Source organism: Moschus berezovskii, chromosome 2, assembly GCF_049115385.1.
Source record: "Moschus berezovskii isolate FMDL1 chromosome 2, NW_MosBer_1.0, whole genome shotgun sequence".
Classification (NCBI taxonomy): Eukaryota; Metazoa; Chordata; class Mammalia; order Artiodactyla; family Moschidae; genus Moschus; species Moschus berezovskii.
The window spans coordinates 2804930-2826232 of record NC_142461.1 but is presented as its reverse complement, the minus strand read 5'-3'; the positions used below and the strand labels follow the sequence as shown (position 1 = coordinate 2826232).

The 21303-nt window shown below is 52.8% G+C and overlaps 1 protein-coding gene across 3 annotated transcripts in view; it reads left to right on the top strand.

Annotated features, from left to right (window-relative positions):
- Positions 1 to 21303, top strand: part of UBR4 (ubiquitin protein ligase E3 component n-recognin 4) — a 133122-nt gene that overhangs the window by 82821 nt on the left and 28998 nt on the right. For all 3 annotated transcript variants that reach the window (XM_088843071.1, XM_088843065.1, XM_088843069.1), the window contains 22 exons: positions 836 to 985; positions 2140 to 2367; positions 3079 to 3157; positions 3636 to 3875; positions 4887 to 5055; positions 5551 to 5695; positions 6275 to 6360; positions 6898 to 6985; positions 7240 to 7433; positions 8989 to 9228; positions 9585 to 9723; positions 10245 to 10370; positions 10482 to 10610; positions 11435 to 11778; positions 13751 to 13841; positions 14203 to 14287; positions 14429 to 14556; positions 18008 to 18137; positions 18240 to 18397; positions 19419 to 19528; positions 20199 to 20340; positions 20984 to 21065. In XM_088843071.1, coding sequence (XP_088699197.1) covers positions 836 to 985; positions 2140 to 2367; positions 3079 to 3157; positions 3636 to 3875; positions 4887 to 5055; positions 5551 to 5695; positions 6275 to 6360; positions 6898 to 6985; positions 7240 to 7433; positions 8989 to 9228; positions 9585 to 9723; positions 10245 to 10370; positions 10482 to 10610; positions 11435 to 11778; positions 13751 to 13841; positions 14203 to 14287; positions 14429 to 14556; positions 18008 to 18137; positions 18240 to 18397; positions 19419 to 19528; positions 20199 to 20340; positions 20984 to 21065 — 3283 coding nt within the window. The remainder of the gene's footprint in view (positions 1 to 835; positions 986 to 2139; positions 2368 to 3078; positions 3158 to 3635; positions 3876 to 4886; positions 5056 to 5550; positions 5696 to 6274; positions 6361 to 6897; positions 6986 to 7239; positions 7434 to 8988; positions 9229 to 9584; positions 9724 to 10244; positions 10371 to 10481; positions 10611 to 11434; positions 11779 to 13750; positions 13842 to 14202; positions 14288 to 14428; positions 14557 to 18007; positions 18138 to 18239; positions 18398 to 19418; positions 19529 to 20198; positions 20341 to 20983; positions 21066 to 21303) is intronic.

Here is a 21303-nt window from a genome sequence, read left to right as displayed (position 1 = left end):
GGAACGGCTACCCACTCCAGTATTCCAGCCTGGAGAATTCCATGGACTATATGGTCCATGGGGCCGCAGAGTGGGACACGACTGAGCGACATTCATTTTTCACTTTTTAAGACGCAGCTCACACACTGGGTCCTTCCACAGCATACACTTTGCCACTCTCCAGTCTGAGCCTTTCCCTGGGTCCCAGAGCACCGTGACCACACATGCGGGGTCTTCCCCTCCAGGCTCACATCACGACCCTGTTTTATTCCTCTCCACACTTCCAGTGCTTGATCTAGGTCTGACAACAGCTGGGGATTGACTGCACGGCGCACCGACTCTGGCAGGCTCTCTTGGGGAGCACACAGTTTGCAGGTAGCTGTGGATCCCCCTGTCCACGAATCTCTCGTGATCCTTGACACACTGTTTCTTACAGAAATACTTCTGTCATCATGGAAAGCTTTGCTTCTAAGGAATGGAGTACATCTCTCCCAGAAAGTCAGACATCCTTTTCCTTTAGTCTTTCTTCAGTTTTTTTCCTGTTCTAGCTCTAATTTTTGTGTAAGTAGAGTAAAATCAATCCAGTGTCAGAAACCAGAGTGAAATGTTAGAACTTTTCAGAGCGGTGAGATCTGTCACCTCTGTAAGCTCTGCATGTGATGGAATTGCCCCCAGAGCCCAGGGTCTTCCTGGGTTTGTGAACTAAACTGTCGGTCAGTGGTGGCTCCAGCTTTGGAGGATGCCGTTTACCATCTCCATCATAACGTGTTCCTCCTGAGCAGGAGACCAGCCTTTTTCCTGGCTGTGGTCACGGAAGATTCTCAGTCATGGCTCTTTCACGCGTGTTCTTCTCCAGGGCCATGCTGCTGATGTGTTTGAGGCCTATACTCAGCTTCTGACGGAGATGGTGCTAAGACTGCCGTACCAAATCAAAAAGATAGCCGACACCAACTCGCGAATCCCACCTCCTGTCTTTGATCATTCGTGGTTTTACTTTCTTTCGGAGGTAAGTGAGGGTCCCAGTCGAGGAGAGGACATGGACTGCGACTGCCTCTGTGGCCCCCTTGCACCCCAACTCTCACGGGGTATTTCCCCCAGCAGAGCCCCTCCCACCACTGAGGTCTTGCTCCTCCCGAGTGTACCATATGGTGACACCATGGGAGCTGTGTGTCAGAGCAGGCCATCCACTTTGGTGTCTGATTCTGTCCCTTTAACATCCCCCACACATGGTGACGATGGCCATGTTTAATACTTGGACTCTGTCTGGCAAACAAGAGAGTACACTAGTTAAGTGAACTGAGAGATTTTCATATAGAGAGTCGTTAAACGGCCACTGAAGAGCCAGGAAGATAACATGGGAGCACTGAGGTGACACAGAGGCAGTGATTGTGAGAAGCAGCCGCCGGCAGCCCTGCCGGTGAGGGGGCGCCCTGGTGGCTCCAGCGGGGCCCGCTGTGGGGCCAGGAGCTCTGAAGGGACGCGAGGTGGCTGACTCTGGGAGTTCTTAAGGAAGCCAAGGAACAGGGCCCCCTGGACTCAGTTTGTTCTTGACTGCTGAGCTGCTGCTGGGACAGCAGGTAGACGGGAAGGCGCAGGCCCCTTCTCTCCTCCTGCCTTCTGGTGTCTTCATCGAGTGCTCCCCGCCGGCAGGACCTCAGAGGGGCTGCTGCAGAGCAGCAGCACAGTCAGCCTGGTGCTGGACTGGACACCGCAGAGCAGGCTGGGTTTGGAGCCTGGAGAACATGGCTAAATAAACCACAGAACCCGCCTGAGGTTAACTCCAGAAGAATGTTAGCAAACCCCAGATGGCCAGTGCAAATTCAGAGGCACAACAACCCAACTCCCCCCGCCCCCCCGGCCCCCATTTAACTTGAAAGAGAGATTCTGAAAGGTTTTTCCTTACAGTTTCACTCTGGGCGGGCTGGAGTGGAGACCAGCTTCCTTGATTCCTAAGTACTCCCACGAGGAATAGCAGGAGTATTGCCGTTTCTCCCTGTTTAATGGTTTTCTTTCTCCTGGTCCTTGTAAGGAGTACAGAAGCTAGCTCAGCTGTGAGGAAGTAGCTTGGTTCGTGGTGTGTTTTTTTTGAAGTCCAGGGTGCCGTGGCCGGTATGGATACAGTCCCTGAGTCCCTGACTCTGTGTTGTTTCTCCCCTCAAGTACCTGATGATCCAGCAGACTCCATTTGTGCGCCGGCAAGTCCGCAAACTTCTGCTCTTCATCTGCGGGTCGAAGGAGAAGTACCGCCAGCTCCGTGATCTGCACACCCTGGACTCCCATGTGCGAGGGATCAAGAAGCTGCTGGAGGAGCAGGGCATCTTCCTCCGGGCGAGCGTGGTCACGGCCAGCTCCGGCTCCGCCCTGCAGTATGACACACTCATCAGCCTGGTACGGCCGTGCCGGGGGTGAGGGGACAGGGAGAGGCTCGGCCAGGTGGTCATAGAATGGAGCCATGTACACAGGGCTTCCCAGATCAGGGTCGATCCATCATACCCGACTGCTGTACCACACGTAATTGGCTTCAGGGTCTGCAGTTTCCCCTCCCTGTCCCCGCCCTCGCTGGGCAGTGGTTCCTCTGTCATGAGGAGGGTTCACTTGGGCTTCTTAGCTGTGTCATTTGCTCACATTGTGGGCAGGATCAGCCCATGGTTTGTGCATCTCTCCTTTCTGTCCCAGAATACTACAGAAATGATGTATTACCACCTAAAATCGGTCGTTTGACTTTGGGGTATAAATCGCATGATTGTATAGGAAAATCTAGAAAGAACGTCCTCAGTATTAAAGACTCCTAGTTCAGTGATCTTACTGTAGTACTCTTAGCAAGAAAAAATAAACTGGATTATAGTGTTTTTGGTCCAAGCCTGCCTTTGCTGCTGCATTATTTCAGGGGTTGAAGGACCCTTGAAAACAAAGAGCCTTTGTGGGGCGGGCAGTGAATGGAGGAGGCTCAGTAAGGGCCGGAGTGTGCGGGCCTCGGTCCTAGGTTTGCTAGGGCACCGGTCAAGCTCACACAAAGGACGAGGGTCTGTGATCCAGAGCTAGGGGAGGACCCTGCAGGCAGCAGGTGTGGGCCATTGCTTCTGCTCGTGTGTGTTGCAGATGGAGCACCTGAAGGCCTGTGCCGAGATCGCTGCCCAGCGCACCATCAACTGGCAGAAGTTCTGCATCAAGGACGACTGTAAGCAGTGCCTGTCCATTTGGTTGCTCTTCATTCATTTCTTCTTTCGAGAACTGTTCATCGAGGCCCCCTGTAGGCCAGGCGTTAAACTGGGTGTTAGAGATAGAGCCGTGAGCAAGCTAGACAGGCAGCACTCTGTCCAGCAAAGAAGACAAGACCTCCAAGACCGCTAAGGGTCCATAGAGAGAATGGGGGTGCTGTGGGGGCGCAGGGTGGGTGTCTGCTGGAAGGCCAGCAGTGTCTGCTGTAGGTGTCTGTGCTGGTCCGCTGAGGAGGAAGTGGGGGCTGGGAGCCAGTCTCTGGGTCGCTGCTCAGCAGGACTCGTCAGGACCTCCACAGTTGCAAACCCTTCTGGGTGACCCCCAACGCAGCCCTTGGGCAGGAAGCTGGGAGGAGGGGTACAGCTTGGCGTCTGGAGCAGCCGCCCCCATGCCTGCGTGAGTTGCACGGAGCTGAGCCCCGTCTCCTCTGCCTACAGCTGTCCTGTACTTCCTCCTGCAAGTCAGCTTCCTGGTGGACGAGGGGGTGTCCCCCGTGCTGTTGCAGCTGCTCTCCTGTGCCCTGTGTGGTAGCAAGGTGCTTGCTGCACTGGCGGCCTCGGCAGGCTCCTCCAGCACTTCCTCGTCCTCTGCCCCCGCGGCCACTGGCTCTGGACAAGCCACGGCACAGCCCAAATCGTCCACGAAGAAGAGCAAGAAGGAGGAGAAGGAGAAGGAGGGTAAGGGCCACCTCCTTGGTGATGAGGGTGATGTGTTCTCATCTCTCTGGGAGCACACCATTCATCCCCTTCCTCTGAAAGGGCTTTCGCCCTCATCTGTAGAGACCTAAAACCCAAGTCCCCCCAGGGCCTGCTCTTGGTCTCATTTTCAGTTATGTTCAAGGTGACCCCGTAAAGAGTGTGACTTCCCATACCAGGTGTCTGTAATGGGAAAGGCCAGAGGTGCACTGGAATATTTTTACTAACCCAGGGTGGAGTGATTGTCAGCATTAAAAGAAGCTGTGTTAGTTGATAAATGTGCCTTGTAAGCTGCTAGGTGCTGTATAGATGGATGCTGTAGTCATCTTTAGCCGACTCCTTGCCATCGGAAACATGAAAGCTTTGCTGTGTCCCTGCTTTTCATGGTCCTTGGAGGCCTGAGACAGGTGTGGGGATGGTTCACGTCCCCCCGCTAATTACTCAGACACCTCGGAGCAGGTCTGTAGTAATGCTGACTGTATTAGGTAGCAGACTTTTGAAAGGAGACTCCCTCTCCAGTGTGACTGCCTTTGTTCAGTGCCAGGTTTGTATAGGCACTTTACCTTCTGCTTTTATCGGCAGCGTTATTTTATTTGGGGCTGACTATTTGTCCCCCAGTAAACAACTGAAAAGTTAAAATCTCTCAGTCGTGTCTGACTCTTTGTGACCCCATGGACTGCATAGTCCATGGGATTCTCCAGGCCAGGATACTGGAGTGGGTAGCCTTTCCCTTCTCCAGGGGATCTTCCCAAGCCAGGGATTGAACCCAGGTCTCCCAAATTGCGGGCAGATTCTTTACCAGCTGAGCCACCAGGAAAGCCCAAGAATACTGGAGTGGGGAGCCTATCCCTTCTCCTGCGGATCCAAAGTTGTTTTCAAATTATAACCATGTTGGTGAAAACTTGTAAGAGACAGCATCCCCTCACTCCATTTGAGGATCCTAGCCCACTTCTTCCTATCTGCAGCCTCAGTCCTGTTCTCCTCCTCTTGCAGGTGAGACCTCAGGCAGCCAGGAGGACCAGCTGTGCACAGCCCTGGTGAGCCAGCTGAACAGGTTTGCGGACAAGGAGGCCTTGGTCCAGTTTCTGCGCTGCTTCCTCTTGGAGTCCAACTCCTCCTCAGCGCGCTGGCAGGCCCACTGCCTGGCACTGCACATCTACAGGTGGGGCCTGGGGCTCGGCTGCAGCGGGCTGTGTGGGGCTGCGGCAGAGTGCGTGGCGGAATGCTGTCTTCCTTCATGGTCCACGCCTAAGGTTGCAGTATTAGTATTTACGCCAGTCTGAATCCGCTTGACTGCTGCAGATTTCATCAAGTTGTCTGCTTCTTAGCTACTAAACTGATGTCAGAGGGAGAGGTGGTCTGTTGTCCACCAAGAAGACTGTTTAGAAGTCTGTTCAGTGACCAGTCTTGACTCTTCAGGCTAACAATACTCGGTTTCTGCCCTTGAGTGATATTGGAAGATGGGAGTAAACCACCTTCTGAAGACAGGAAAGGATTGTGCTGGATCTGTTAGGGTTGATTGTCAAAAGAGCAATCACGCGATTAGTTGTGGGTAAAGAGGAACATCACCAAAACAGTACTTGGGCCTTGTTGATTAAAACAAAGGAGCCCCTAGGGGTTTTTGCTACTGATAAAATGAACTGTCATTTATCTCCAGAAACTCTAGCAAATCTCAACAGGAGCTGCTGCTAGACCTGATGTGGTCCATATGGCCAGAACTCCCAGCCTACGGTCGTAAGGCTGCCCAGTTTGTGGACCTACTGGGATATTTCTCCTTGAAAACCCCACAGACGGAAAAGAAGGTAACAGATAATTGATGGTCAAAAAGGCTTACTTGCCACAGTTAACTTTTTTCCCTCTGGAATTAAGAATGTTAGGACTAACCTACATGGGGGTATATGGGTGAAATCTCTTTTAAATATATGTTGAGCACTCCCAATATGTATGTCACCTAGAAGATGCACACTAGCAGAAAAGCACAGTCTTACTTTGGCTTAGCCAGTAGATGCAGGTGAAGTGGGGAAGAAAATGCCTCTCATTCAGGTTGCTGGGAGAAAAGTGGCCTTCTGGTTTTCCTGGCTATCCTGATCGCACATCCAGAAGTCTTCCTGCAATGAGATAATCATTTCATGGCTTCTCCATAGTAGTAACTTTTCTCTTCCTCTACAAGCTGTAAAAAGATGGCTGCTACTAAGACTGTGGAAACTTCTCAAGAAGATAGAATCCCTTAAACGATTAGGAATTGGGCTCAGCTTTGCGTGGTTCTGAATGAGGGCTGGTACTTCCAGGGCAGTAGCAGCTGGAAAGCAGAGGATAAAAGTCTTTTCTAGTGACTTTCCCTTGGTCTTTAACTCTGGTCCTTTGTTGACTTCTGTTTTCAGTTGAAAGAATATTCACAGAAGGCCGTGGAGATTCTTCGGACTCAAAACCATATTCTTACCAACCATCCCAACTCCAACATTTACAAGTGAGTTCTGTTTTGCTTTCTATTTGAGGCTCAGTCAACAGTGTAGTTGCTCTTTCCACGCTGATTGGCTTGTTAAGAATGTCTCTAGTTTCAAGGGTCTAAGTCTGAATCACATAAGACAGGTTTACAGAAAATAGCTGTATTTAAAAGAAATAAAAAACCTTTGGAAGACAGTATTGATTGAAATCTTTTATTATTTCCCTGGTGTGTTAGCAGCTGTTCTTCTTTTTTCCGCTCCAAAAGTTATTGAGGTATAATTTACACACAACAATATGTGTGTAAACCCTTTTCAAGTATACGATTTAATGATTTTTAGTAAATGTAGTTGTGACTCTTGAGTCAGATTTTAATGTAACATTCAGGATTCCTCTGACCTCAGAACAGATCAGAAATAGGGATATCTCACATTTCCTTGTGTTTTCACTGCGGTGGGGCTTGCCTTGGGGAATGGTGAGCCGTGATTTTCTTCTGACTTCTTTGTGAAACTCCATGCTTTCTGAAGTGAAAATTTAATGCTGAGACTGCTTTCTTCTTTAGTACCTTATCTGGCTTGGTGGAGTTTGATGGCTATTACCTGGAGAGTGATCCCTGCCTAGTGTGTAATAATCCAGAAGTGCCGTTTTGTGTAAGTGACATCTCTCACATGGATAGTCCTGGCTTCTGGGGCCGGTGGGTCTCTGGTTTCTAGAGACTGATGTTAGCTGTGTGGGTGTCCCTCTCCCAGCAGTGGGTCAGAGTGGTATGAATTCTTACCTGACCAGCTACCTTAACTTGACATTTCATCCATGGACAGAGTGGGCCTCACTGATGAGTTTTGCAGAGGACAGGATGAGCTGTGCCCTTGCACTCACGGTGTTCTGTGTGTCCCTTTATGTTTAGTACATCAAGCTGTCTTCCGTTAAAGTGGACACGCGCTACACCACCACCCAGCAGGTCGTGAAGCTCATTGGCAGCCACACCATCAGCAAAGTAACGGTGAAAATCGGGGACCTGAAACGGACCAAGATGGTGCGCACCATCAACCTCTACTACAACAACCGGACCGTGCAGGCCATCGTGGAGCTGAAAAACAAGTATGGGCGTTTCGGTCTTGGAGAGGGGCCACAGGCCTGCGAGGCTCAGCACCTGGTGTTGGCTCTGATGGCTGGGGTCGGGTCAAGCGGCACATTCCCAGAGGCCTACTATGTCTTCTTACGACTCTGGTCATGGCTGGGGGACAAAAGCGCAGTGCCGGTTCTTAGGGATGCTGACAAAGGATATTTTGAAATTGTGTCTGGTGGAGCCCTCGAAGTCTAAGCTCTTCAGCAGCCTGAAGGGAAGTTGAGTGGTGGGGACTCTAGGCTTCTCATACCCATGCTAATAGAGAGGTTCTATTTTCATGTAGATTCTTCTGTATGGGAAGTAGTTGTTTGTTAGATTGAGACACTGTTCTCTTGTTCACGGAGCAGGCAGCAGTTCTCAGGGAGCTTCTTCAGTATGAAGGTCTTCCATTTCTGCATGGTGCCTTTTGTCTGCATATGCTGACACTGGATCTTTCTAGCTTATCTGTCCTGACGTCTGAAATAAGGCCTGGGCCAAAGAAGACACTAGCATGGGTTCGTGTCGACTTTTACTGAGACAGACCACTTGTTGAAGACTCAGGCACTGCTCTTGGGCAGAGAATATGGGTAGTGGCTACTGGAATGCCAGGACTTGCAGTGAGTGCTGCTCTGTGCTCAGAATGGAAATGTATTACTCTAAAGGCAGAATAAAGCTAGCATGTACTGCTTGAACAAATGGCCACCGGGAGCTCTGCTTTTTAAAGCAGGTTTTGTCCTTTGAAAAGCAGGGTTAACACTGGTGACCTGCAGGTAGAGGCTGCTCATTGGGATGACCCAGTCCCCTCTGGAGCAGGTGGGTTTGGTTTCTGTTGTTCAGAGTTAACTCAGGTGCTGGTAAATCCCTCACACTCTGGAATGAGACTGTGGTTCACATCCCTTGGTATAGCCTCACTTTCCTTATCTGTAAAAAGCAGAGAAGTCTACTTTCAGGGTGTTTTTTAAGGAGTAAATGTGTTAGCATATGTGAAATGCTGAGTACAGAGCATGACACAGTAAAATTTCACTAAACATAAACTCTAACTGTATTAATATAATTATCTCTAAATTATCACATGCCTTTATTCTTTCTGACTCTTCTTGGCACGTGGTCTGGATCCTGGTGTGTCCCTCTGACTCTCTGATGCAACCTGAGCTTTATCCTTCCAAGGTAGTTGCCATGATGGGAACTTATGGCAGTCATCATCATGGAGCCTCTTGGGAGTCCAGGCTCCAGTGTGGCATACTTTCAGAGTAACGTCTTCCCTTGATGTACATTCCCTTGTTTTTCTGGAATCTCAGAAATTATCATATATGATGTCTTAAAGTGCCTGTATGTTCTTCCCTTTTTTTCAAGAGAGAAAGAATAGTGGAAACATATCTTTAAGTTGCTTTTATTTGTCAGAGTCCCTTTCCTTAGAATAACCATTTCACTGTCTTGGGAGAGCATGTAGGGACAGTCTTCTTTCCGTCTCATCAGACTGTCGTTGCTGCGGGTCTTGTGAGAGTCTCTCAGGCCCTCTACCTGTCTGTCCGACATCGTTTCTCCTAGGCCGGCGCGCTGGCACAAAGCCAAGAAGGTTCAGCTGACCCCTGGGCAGACAGAGGTGAAGATCGACCTGCCTTTGCCCATCGTGGCCTCCAACCTGATGATTGAATTCGCAGACTTCTACGAGAACTACCAGGCCTCCACGGAGACCCTGCAGTGCCCGCGCTGTAGTGCTTCGGTCCCCGCCAACCCAGGGGTCTGCGGCAACTGTGGGGAGAATGTCTACCAGTGTCACAAATGCAGGTGGGTGAGCGGTTGTCTCCCAGGTCAGGTGCATCCCTTGGTTCTCTCGGGAAGAGTCTTGAGTGTGGGCAGTTCCGCCGGGTGGTGCCCTCACAGCGGAGGATTGTGGGCATCTAGAGCGTGGCGTTCACAGATGCAGGAGGAGAGAGCGGGTGAGAGTTGTGGGGTGGTGGGTGGGGTTTCCGAGTTTAGCTCCGGGTCCCTTTTATGGTTGCCTGGTTGCCTGAGTCGTCCTCGCCCATCTGCTGCTGCCCTTCCGAGAGCCCTGCAGGGTTCCCAGCATCTGCAGATGGGGTGCATCCGTTCCCCTCCCCTCCGCCCTCTGCTGCCCCCTGACCTGTACTGTGGGATTTCAGATCCATCAACTATGATGAAAAGGACCCCTTCCTGTGCAATGCCTGTGGCTTCTGTAAATACGCTCGCTTCGACTTCATGCTCTACGCCAAGCCCTGCTGCGCAGTGGACCCCATTGAGAACGAGGAGGACCGGAAGAAGGTGAGGCTGCGTCCATGCGAGGCCCAGGCCAGGCTTTGATTGGAGCTTGGGGGCCCAGCTGGTGTGGGCAGCGTGCTTTTCCTTCTCGCCCAAGTCTTCTTGGCTCAGCGTGTTTTCAGGGCTCAGCTTTTGAGTGGCAACAAATAAGATGGATTGGGTAGAATTTTGGAGACGTTTTGGTAATGGAAGTAGGGTTTCTCAAGGGGCAAGTGATGTGGTGGGACTGGAGATGGGAGGACAGGGCGGGGGCTGTCAGAATAGTCACTGGCAGCAGCAGCCTGGCCAAGCGGAGTGACGTCCAGCTCGAGTCAGAAGGGTGGACGCTGCAGTGTGTGCCTGCTGTAAGTCACTGCCCTCAGCATTGTTTATTTGTGTGTGTGTCGTGTCCATGGCCTGCCCACTTCACAGGACTATTGTGATGAGTGGAAATGCCGCGTGAAACGCAGTGCCTGACCGGGTCACTGGGGGGGACTCTTAAGTGTTGATGAGCTTTCGTGCGCTCCCCGTCTCTTCCTGTCTAGGCTGTGTCCAACATCAACACGCTTCTGGACAAAGCTGACCGAGTGTATCACCAGCTGATGGGACATCGGCCGCAGCTGGAGAACCTGCTCTGCAAAGTGAATGAGGCAGCTCCTGAGAAGCCGCAGGTAATCCGGGTGACAGGGGCATTGGGAGAGGGCTCTGGGTCAGAGGCAGAGACTGTCCCCAGGCGAGGCCGTCTCCCAGTGGAAGGCTGACCGCATCCCTCTGGGTTGCAGGACGACTCGGGAACCTCCGGGGGTATCAGCTCCACTTCGGCCAGCGTGAACCGGTACATTCTGCAGCTGGCACAGGAGTATTGCGGAGACTGCAAGAGCTCTTTTGACGAACTCTCCAAAATCATCCAGGTAGAGGCAGGAGCGGCTGGAGTGCGTTTTGTTGTGTGTTATCGACATTGTTTTCAAAGCAGTTCTTTGAAAGAACTCCCCGCACGGTTAAGTGCCAGCCACACAGCTGCTCACCTGCTGCAGTTTTGGGTGCTCAATAGAAAGCTGAGTTCATACTGAGAATCATGGAGATTATCATAGATCTGCTTTTCTTGATCAGTCACGTCGGTGGGTAGCATGTTACAGACCTCACCCCCATGGGACGGAATACTGGCTGCAGATAAGAGCAGCCAGGGTCCTTGTCCCCAGAGTGGCTGGTAGGCTGTCTTCACTCCGTGTGCCTGCGTTCCTGACTTTATTCTTTAAAGAAAGCGTTACGTGGTTGTTAAGGATATATGCCTGTGATCAGGCTGAGTTCTAACTCTGCCCCTTACCTTGGTCAAGCCAGCCTCTGTAAGCTATTTCCTCCTCTGTAAAATTGGGATAAAGTGTCTGAACCGCTAAGGTCTTTGAAAAAAAGTTAATTGCACAGTCGTGTCCAATGCTTTGTGATCCCATAGGCTGTAGCCTGCCAGGCTCCTCTGTCCATGGAGTTCTCCAGGCAAGAGTAATAGAGTGGGTTGCCATTTCCTTCTCCAGGGTAATTCCCGACCCAGGGATCAAACTCAGGTCTCCATTCTTTACCAACTGAGCTACTAAGCTAAGGTCATTGAGAGGGTTAAATTAGATAATACTGGTAAAATGTTTTTCAAACCAAAGCTGATTTCCAATTAGCTTCCTTTTTCTTCCTCTTTATTTTAATTGCTGATTTTTTTTTCTCCTTTGTCTTCTTTTTTTCCCCTCAGAAAGTTTTCGCTTCACGAAAAGAGTTGTTGGAATACGACCTGCAGCAGAGGGAAGCGGCCACCAAGTCCTCCCGGACCTCGGTGCAGCCCACCTTCACGGCCAGCCAATACCGCGCCTTGTCTGTGCTGGGCTGCGGCCACACGTCCTCCACCAAGTGCTACGGCTGCGCCTCGGCTGTCACGGAGCACTGCATCACCCTGCTCCGGGCCCTGGCCACCAACCCCGCCCTGCGCCACATCCTCGTCTCCCAGGGCCTTGTCCGGGAGCTCTTTGACTACAACCTCCGCCGAGGCTCTGCGGCCATGCGGGAGGAGGTCCGCCAGCTCATGTGCCTCCTGACTCGGTCAGAGCCTGTGCCGGGGGCATGGGCCGGGACCCTGCGGGTGGCAGCAGGAGGCAGCAGCGGGGCTGGGAGTGCTGGAGGGTACAGGGGACTGTCCAGGGTGCAGCTGTGCGGCCAGAGAAGCACGTGAAGCCCAGGTTCCCTTGTATCAATAGGCGGTGTGTTTGGACTGTCCAGGGTGCAGCTGTGCGGCCGGAGAAGCACGTGAAGCCCAGGTTCCCTTGTATCAATAGGCCGTGTGTTTGGCTTGTACTTGGTCTTCGTTCCAGTGGGGTTTCCTGGAAGCGGTTTTTGAGTTCCAGCGCTGGGAGAAGGGAGTGAGCGGGCACTTGGACTCAGGACTTACCCAGAAGAAGACAGCTGGAGCAGTGGAGCCTAGGGCTTCGGAGCTTAGATCTGGCTCAGAAGGACCCGGTATCTGATCCTTTATACAGTGTGCCGTGGACACAATTCTTAATGTTCTCTGAGCATAAGGTTTCCTCATCTGAGAAATAAGGATAACAGCCAATACTGTAATGGCTGTGGTGAGGATGGAATGACATAATTCACATGAGTAGTAGCTCATCCTTGTGGAGTCCTTAGTCCATGCTGACATAGTACTCACATCTGGATTTGCATCGTTTACCGAGTGTGGGCATAAGTTCTAGAACACGTTGCTGCTACTGCTGCTAAGTCACATCAGTCGTGTCCGACTCTGTGTGACCCCATACACGGCAGCCCACCAGGCTCCTCTGTCCCTGGGATTCTCCAGGCAAGAACACTGGAGTGGGTTGCCATTTCCTTCTCCAAGGCATGAAAGTGAAAAGTGAAAGTGAAGTCGTTCAGTCAGGTCCAACTCTTAGCGACCCCGTGGACTGTAGCCTACCTGGCTCCTCCGTCCATGGGATTCTCCAGGCAAGAGTACTGGAGTGGGGTGCCATTGCCTTCTCCGGTAGAACATGTTAGCTGGTTGCTAAATATGACTTGCTGTACCACGTACTCACTCATTTAACAAGTACTTATTGAGCATTGGCAAATGCTCGGCTTTGTTCTGGACTCTGAGGTTGCAGTGGGAGATGAAGCAGCGTCCCTGCGCTCACGTGGCCTTTGCTTAGAGAGGGGAGAAGGGCAGCAAACGGATGGTGGCCCAGTGCGGCGTCAGGAGGTCAGACGTGAAGAGCAGTGCGGCTGGGATGGCAGGTCTGATTGCAGGCAGGGTCGCTATAGAGGCCCGGGTGGGCAGGGGCGACCGCTGAGGAGGTCAGGGAGCGAGGCATGCGGGCACGGAGGGCATGGGCTGCACGCAGCGGCGGGCTGAGCGGTGGGGAGTGCCAGCCGCCCGAGGCGGGGTGTGCCAGCCGCCCGAGGCGGGGTGTGCCAGCCGCCCGAGGCGGGGTGTGCCAGCCGCCTGAGGCCGGGGCCACCAGGAAGCCGGTGTGGCTGGAGCGGAGGGCGCAGTGGGGCCAAAGCAGAGGGGATTCAGCGAGACCAGGGGCCAGGTCCCGTAGGGGCTTTAGGACACTGTGAGGACTTGAATTTTATTCAGGACGTGTTGGGAAGCCTGAGAGTGAGTTGACGGAATTCCTGGTTTCTAAATTATTAACACGTACATTGTTACAGAGGGACACAGGTGGGAACTGTGGGTGCCTCGTGGGGAAGGCCGTGGGGGCAGCTGGAGAAGCTGAGGGAGGAGACCGAGAGTGGACCCCTGGGTTCTGGAGACTGACTTGCCAGGCGGGGTCCGGGGACCTGCAGCCTGGGCTGCGGAGAAACCCCGCATGTGGCCTTCCTTCCGTCAGCCTCTCCTCCCCAGGAAGGCCGCTGGGCAGGCCCTTCCCATCACACAGCAGGGTTTTGTGGGGCTCGTGAGTCGTCTTGCCCCTGGGAAGGCCAGTAACCCTAGACGTTGATTTCCTTTTACTTGGGCTCTCTAACGTGCAAGAGGAGGGACGCACCCAGTGGTGTAACAGAACGTACTTCTCTGCCTCCCTAGAGACAATCCAGAGGCCACCCAGCAAATGAACGATCTGATTATTGGCAAAGTCTCCACAGCCCTGAAGGGCCACTGGGCCAACCCTGATCTGGTGAGCAGGCCGCCATCCCCTCTGACTGCTCCCCTCACCCTTTCCCTTCATTGCCGTGGCTTCCCCCCGCCGGTGTCTCGTTGTGATGACCAGGGCAGGCAGCGGTGGGGGGTGGTGGGGAGCGGCCCGTCGGCAGGGCTCACCTCCCAGGAAGACCTTGCTGAGTCAGCCTCAGGCTCAGAGGGCAGAGACGGGCAGCGGCCCGTGCTGAGGGTCTCCGTCGCCTTCTGCCTCTCTGACGGTCCGCTTGACCACGCGGGTTAGCTCTGAGTCTCTGGGTCAGAGCATGGACGTGAGCCCTCGTCCGGGACCGACCGTCCAGACCCTCCTCTGCTCACGCCTCTTCCTGTTGGCCCTCCAGGCGAGTAGTCTTCAGTACGAAATGCTGCTGTTGACAGACTCCATCTCCAAGGAGGACAGCTGCTGGGAGCTCCGCTTGCGCTGTGGTGAGTTTGGGGGCTGTCTGGTTGGCAGCCGGCCAGCGGGAGGAGCGCAGCATGTGAGGCCAGGGAAGCTGCCCTCGGGCGGCCACGCGGCGGCTGGCGGGGCGCGTCTGTGACTGTGTCCACCCTGCCTCCCTCACCCAGCGCTCAGCCTTTTCCTCATGGCCGTGAATATCAAGACCCCCGTGGTGGTTGAGAACATTACCCTCATGTGCCTGCGGATCTTGCAGAAGCTGATTAAGCCACCTGCTCCCACCAGCAAGAAGAACAAGGTACGGGGCTGAGAGGGCGGTGGGGGGTGGGCTCCAGCCAGCGCCCAGCCTGCTCAAAGGCCTTTGCTCACCTGAGCTCGCTTTCCCTGGGGCACCAGTGCTTTGTTGGTGGCAGTTCAGTGGAGATGAGTTAGGGTTTCTGAGAAGGAAAGTTTCTCAGAGGGAACTCAAGAGTAACACAAGCAGGAAAAGGCACACGCCTGCAGCAGTGGTCAGCCATGGAGGACTGCCCCTTCCTCCAGTCCCCTCAGATGGCTCGCAGCTCCCGGAGGCTGTGGTGGTCTTCCCTACCCCTGTGCCTTTGCGCAGTGCTGGAAGCCCTTCCATTCCCTTGCGCTGTGACTTGGGCAGGGATCAAACCCATGTCTCCTGCGTTGGCAGGTGAGTTTTTACCACTGGGCCCCTGGGAGGCCCCTGGCTTTTGGTAGTCCTTTGTAAATGTTGTGTGTGGCTGTGTGGTGCCTCCTCTGCCTGCCATGCCCGCCTTCCCTTTGTCAGCTGCTGCTTCAGTGATCCAGTTCTCTGCCAGGCTGGCATGAGCTTCTCCAATCCAGGGACTGTTTTACTAAGATGTTTTTTTGGTCCAGTGCACAGCGTGGTATCTCGCCTTAGGGTGATGGACAGGGAGGCCTGGCGTGCTGTGATTCATGGGGTCACAGAGAGTTGGACACAACTGAGCGACTGAACTGAACTGAACTGAACTGAAGTCATTGTTCAATGAGTGTGTGAAGCCAAGTTTTGAGTTCTGAAGGTGGCTAGCCGCAGATGGACTTGCTCATACTGGTGTGAGAGCATGCGGGCCCTCGTGCTCTCCCTCGGCCCTGCCTGAGGCCTCTGTCTTTGCAGTCCTGGGGCCCTTCTGATTCCTGCTTCATCCTGGTAGAGTCTCGTGGTGGGAAACGGAGTCTTCTGTGCAGGACGCTGAGTGGCAGGCACTACAGGGGAAGCTGGACAGTTTACTCTGTCTCCCTTTCTTGGTCTGCCCCGACAGTCCGCAGAAAAGACCCCTCTTCCTTCGCTTTGATGAAGGCTTTCTTCCCCTCAGAGCTCATTCTCAGCAAATGAAAATTGGCTCTTGATTGAAAAGAGGAACTTCATCCCACGTAACTGTCATTTTTCCCACAGTGTGAGGTCACAGATTTCCACCCGAGAGGGCTCTTCCCCTCTGAGCACTGAAGCCTCACATTTTGCTGAGTTTTAGCCTGGAGAGAGCAGCAGTTCTGAGTTTGGCTCAGACCTGTGGGTGTTCCCAGGACACCTGGGATGGCTGCGAGGCCAGCATCGTCTCCGCAACTGCCCTGAGGCGTGATTCGCCCTTTTCTTCTTTGCTGGTGCTTGTGCGAGCGGCTCACAGTCAGTGATGCTGAGGCCCACCGAGCCTCAGCACCACGAGGCGTGCTCTTCACTTGCAGCTTCACCCGGGAGCGCCCCTGGGAAGCTCTGCACAGGAGTTGTAGTAAATCGCAACTCTTGAATGGCGGTGGTTTTAATATTCAGTGAGACAGTGCGGGAGGGAGGCACACTGCAGGGCGGAGGTTGTCCTGGGGAGAAGCGCTGGTGATGCAGGCTGAACCGGCTGCTTTTCTCATGGATCCTCATTTGTGCTTGAAAGGAGGGCTAATGAGCCAGTTGTGGTTCTTCAGATTCGGGTATTAAGCAGACAATTTTCTTGAAAAGCAAATAAAACGAGCCTATCACTTAGAGGGGAACGGGTGTAACTCTGTGAGCCAGTGTTTTCCAAGTGACCAGTGTGTGTTCCTGTGTGGGTAAACGATGAATTTTAGTGGAATGGAAGAAGAAATGTTTTTTGATTGGTTTCAGATTCCACATTGCAACCAGTCTTTAAGAACCTGTAATTTGTTGAATTTTGGTTTAATATTAATGAAAAATTCACAATTAATTGAAAAAGCTATTAAAATATTTTTCTTTCCAACTGTATACGTCTAAGTGCTTCAACAAAACAACCTATTGTAGCAGTTTGAACTTAGAAGCAGTGTAAGAATCTAGCTGTCTTACTAAGGTCGTCAGTAAACAGTTTAAAAATGATGTATAGCAGTATAGCTCCTTTGTTTGGATTATTTTTGTTTTGGGAAATAAAAAATGCTGTTCAGGTTGACAGGTAATGTATTTTTTTTTATTTGTAAATGAGTTAATAAATATTTTAAGAATTGCTAAACTTTAATTTTTAATACATCCATATTGATGGATAGAGCTACATACACAAGAACTCTTTGGAGTCAGTAATTTTCAAGAGTGTAATGGGGTCCTGTGGCTGAAAAGTTTGAGAATTGCTGGCTTAGAATCCTACTGGGGGCTCCCCTATGCAGGCCACTTGGGATTAGTAATGGCTCTGTAAAGTCTCAGTTCAGTTCAGTCTTTCAGTCGTGTCCGACTCTCTGCGACCCCATGAATCACAGCACGCCAGGCCTCCCTGTCCATCACCAACTCCCGGAGTTCACTCCAACTCATGTCCACAGAGTCGGTGATGCCATCTAGCCATCTCATCCTCGGTTGTCCCCTTCTCCTCCCGCCCCCAACCTTTCCCAGCATCAGAGTCTTTTCCAGTGAGTCAACTCGTCGCATGAGGTGGCCAAAGTATTGCAGTTTCAGCTTTAGCATCAGTCCTTCCAATGAACACCCAGGATCGATCTACCTTAGAATGGACTGGTTGGATCTCCTTGCGGTACAAGGGACTCTCAAGAGTCTTCTCCAACACCGCAGTTCAAAACCATCAATTCTTCGGCGATCAGCTTTCTTCACAGTCCAACTCTCACATCCATACATGACTAGACGGACCTTTGTTGGCAAAGTAATGTCTCTGCTTTTTAATATATTATCAAGGTTGGTCATAACTTTCCTTCCAAGGAGTAAGCGTCTTTTAATTTCCTGGCTGCAATCAGCATCTGCAGTGATTTTGGAGCGCCAAAAAATAAAGTCTGACACTGTTTCCACTGTTTTTCCATCTATTTCCCATGAAGTGATGGGACCAGATGCCATGATCTTTGTTTTGTGAATGTTGAGCTTCAAGCCAACCTTTTCAGTCTCCTCTTTCACTTTCATCAAGAGGCTTTTGAGTTCCTCTTCACTTTCTGCCATAAGGTAGTGTCATCAGCATATCTGAGAGGCTGCTTAGTGACCCCTTGAAGATTTATGTTTGGGGAAACTACAAATCAGCCTTGGGATAGGAATCAGTGTATGTGGCTACAGGAGTGTCTGTAGGAAGCCAGTTACACTTTATCCTGCACAGGCAAAATCAGTGACCCTAAGCTCAGCATGATGATGCTCCTGCTAAATTGAATCGAAATGCTTGAAAGGAACACAGGGCGTAGAAGACGTGAACGCTGACCTTCTGATCTTGCCTGTGCGCTTGTCCTTGGGGCAGTGCCACTGTGTGCAGCGGCAGCTCAGGTGTGCCCCTGGGCCCGCTCACCCGTCCGCCTTCCTCCTGCAGGATGTCCCTGTCGAGGCCCTCACCACCGTGAGGCCGTACTGCAATGAGATCCACGCCCAGGCCCAGCTCTGGCTCAAGAGGGACCCCAAGGCATCCTATGAAGCCTGGAAGAAGTGTCTTCCCATCCGAGGTGTGTCTGCCATTTGGGACTTGAGAAGTGGGCCCTTCCTGCCCCTGGCTGACTGCCCCACCGCCTCCCCCTTACCTCTCCCTGCTCCCCTTTGCCTGCCAGGGATTGATGGCAACGGGAAGTCTCCCAGCAAGTCGGAGCTCCGCCACCTGTACTTGACTGAGAAGTACGTGTGGCGGTGGAAGCAGTTCCTGAGTCGGCGGGGGAAGCGGGCCTCCCCGCTGGACCTCAAACTGGGCCACAACAACTGGCTGCGGCAAGTGAGTGGCCGGCCGGCTCCTGGGCTCCCCACGCTGCGCTGGCGCCGGCCCCGGGCGGGGTGCTCCGCTCTGCATGCCTCCTCTGCCTCCTCTCTGTTAGTCTTGCTGCCTTCCTAACAGGTTGAGGCTCTCGGCTGCAGCCGCCCGTGTGGCATGGGCCGCATCAGAGCTCCGTCTGTCTGCCCTTCGGACAAGCTCGTGCCCTCTGCTCTCCTTCCTGGCCACTGAGCGGGGTGGGGCCTTACTGCCTGCACTGCTTCTGCTTTCCACCTTTCGTGTCTTCTGTCCTTTTCCTTTTTCCAGCTAACGTTTTTAAAAATTAATGGTATTTTAGAGAACTCATTTCTTCTTTGGTGTATAACACGAACCCTTGGTCTGCATTGAACCTAAGTGTGCAGCGTGTTGTTATTGTTCAGTTGCTAACTTGTGTCTGACTCTGCGACACCGTGGACTGCAGCCCGCCAGGCCTCCCTGTCCTCCCCTACCTCCCAGAGCTTGCTCAAACCCATGTCCATCGAGTCGGTGATGCCATCCAACCATCTCATCCTCTGTCGTCCCCTTCTCCTCCTGCCCTCACCCTTTGCCGGCATCAGAGTCTTTTCCAGTGAGTTGGCTCTTTGTATCAGGTGGCCAAAGTACTGGAGCTTCAGCAGCAGCCCTTCCTGTGAACACTCAGGGTTAGTCTCCTTTAGGATGGACTGGTTGGGTCTCCTTGCAGTCCGCAGTAGCTGTCTCCAAGACAGACTCACAGGCGTCTCTGATCAGACACCTGCCTGTCTTTTCTTGATTCTGCCGTCTTAGTCCGTCCACCAGAGCACTTGCTGGGGAAAAGCTCTGTGAAGATGGGGCTCGCAGCCTTTTTGCCCATCTGCTGCAGCCGGGTCTTGAGTGAGCTGGGGTTTTCCTTTACCCCTTTGCCCGTGAGGAGCTCAGAGGCTTTCCCCTGGATGGGCTGCAGGTGACTATGCCTGGCGGGGCCGGATAAGAGGCTGCCACTGAGCCAGGTGCTTCTCCCCCGCAGGTGCTCTTTACCCCGGCGACGCAGGCTGCGCGGCAGGCGGCCTGCACCATCGTGGAAGCGCTGGCCACCATCCCCAGCCGCAAGCAGCAGGTCCTTGACCTCCTCACCAGGTACCATCTGAGAGCAGGGTGGGCAGGGTGGCGGGACTTTGTCCAGGGAGCCCCCCCCGCTCTCCGGGGAGTCCACAGACGAGGGTGATGGGAGGCACACCTGCGCTGTAGCCACCTCGCTCCTTGTGGGAGGCCACGGAGACCTGGAAGCGCCGAGCGCCATGTGCAGTGGCTATGATAGCAGTGGTGGTGCTGGTGGCAACAGAGTCAGCAGCTGGTGTATTCTGAGGTCTTACGAGCTTGCAAAAGCTCAGCATGCACTATCTCATTTAATGCTCACCTGGGCTTGGAGTTCTTAACTTGTCCCCAGGAAGGCAAGATTTCAGTCCAGGCAGTCTAATTCCAAAGTTATTGGCCACTGGACTCTGGTAAACTTCGCCTTGTGAGCAGCTTCAGTCACAACCCTCTCTCGCTGCCCCATAGCCGCCATTCACGTATTGGTGCGTTATTGTCCAAATGTGTGCAGTGTGTTGCACTGCATTCCCTGCTGGGTGCTCTTGAGCTTTTCCCAGGTCTGGGGAGTTCCTGAGTTGGGGGTCTGGGGAGTTCTCAGCCCTGGTCCTCCCCAGCGCGGCAGGGGGAGTGGAGGACCGCAGAGGGGCAGAGCCGGGGGGGCTCTCGGGGCTGTGGGGCGGTGTGGGCTCACTCTCAGCGCCCGGCTCCGCGGCAGTTACCTGGACGAGCTGAGCATTGCTGGCGAGTGTGCCGCCGAGTACCTGGCTCTCTACCAGAAGCTTATCACTTCAGCTCACTGGAAAGTCTACCTGGCAGCCCGAGGAGTCCTGCCCTATGTGGGCAACCTTATCACCAAGGTATGTCGTCCCGGCCCAGCCTGGGGGGCCCCTTTCCTGAGCCCCACTCTCCTTGCTCCCTTTCTCGTTGTAGACTTTGTGGTGGTCTTTTACGCCGGGAAGAAATATTTGTTCAAAAATGCGGGCATGCCTCGCTTTATTGTGCTTTTTTTTAAAAATAAAGGTTGTGGCAACCCTGTGTCAAGTAAGATGTTCTTCCAACAGCATTATTTTTTAATTAAAGTGTATATGCATTGTTTTCTAGACATAATGCTACCGCACACTTCCTGGATTAAAATAGAGTGTGGACATAAGTTTTATGTTCATGGGAAAGATGGATTCGTGTGACTCGCTTTATTGCGATAAATCACTTTATTACAGTGGTCTGAAACTGAACCTGCAGTATTTCTGAAGTCTGCCTGGGGTACTTGTGTGACTTCATTGTGCTCCTCATGAGGATACAGCAATCTGGGGATGCTCCTGGGGATGTTTAAACTGTCCTCCGTTTCCAAGCAGTCCCTTAATGTCTTTATAGCTCTGCCTGGCTTCTTAGAAAGGAGTTCTGCCAAGGTTCAGGGTGAGAGAGCTTTCCTGGGCCAGTCGGGGAGCTGACCGGTGTCGCTGGCAGTGCCATCACACTAACTGTGCTTGTCCTCCTGTTTAGGAAATAGCCCGCTTGCTGGCCCTGGAGGAGGCCACCCTGAGCACCGATCTGCAGCAGGGCTATGCCCTCAAGAGTCTCACAGGTAGAGGGAGCCTCCTGGCCCTTCCATTAGGATACCCTGGGGATAGTTTGGGGACTGACCTTTCATTCCTTGGGTGCTGAGGTTGACCTCTTCTCTCTCGTGTTGACCACACTGTACTTCTTAAGCTCTGTGTTTTTTTACCTTGTGGAAGGGTTTACATCTTTGAGCACCTATTGTCTATTGAGCAGTTCATGTCATTGAGCACGTGTTCCATGTCAGGCACAAAGATGACGTTTCC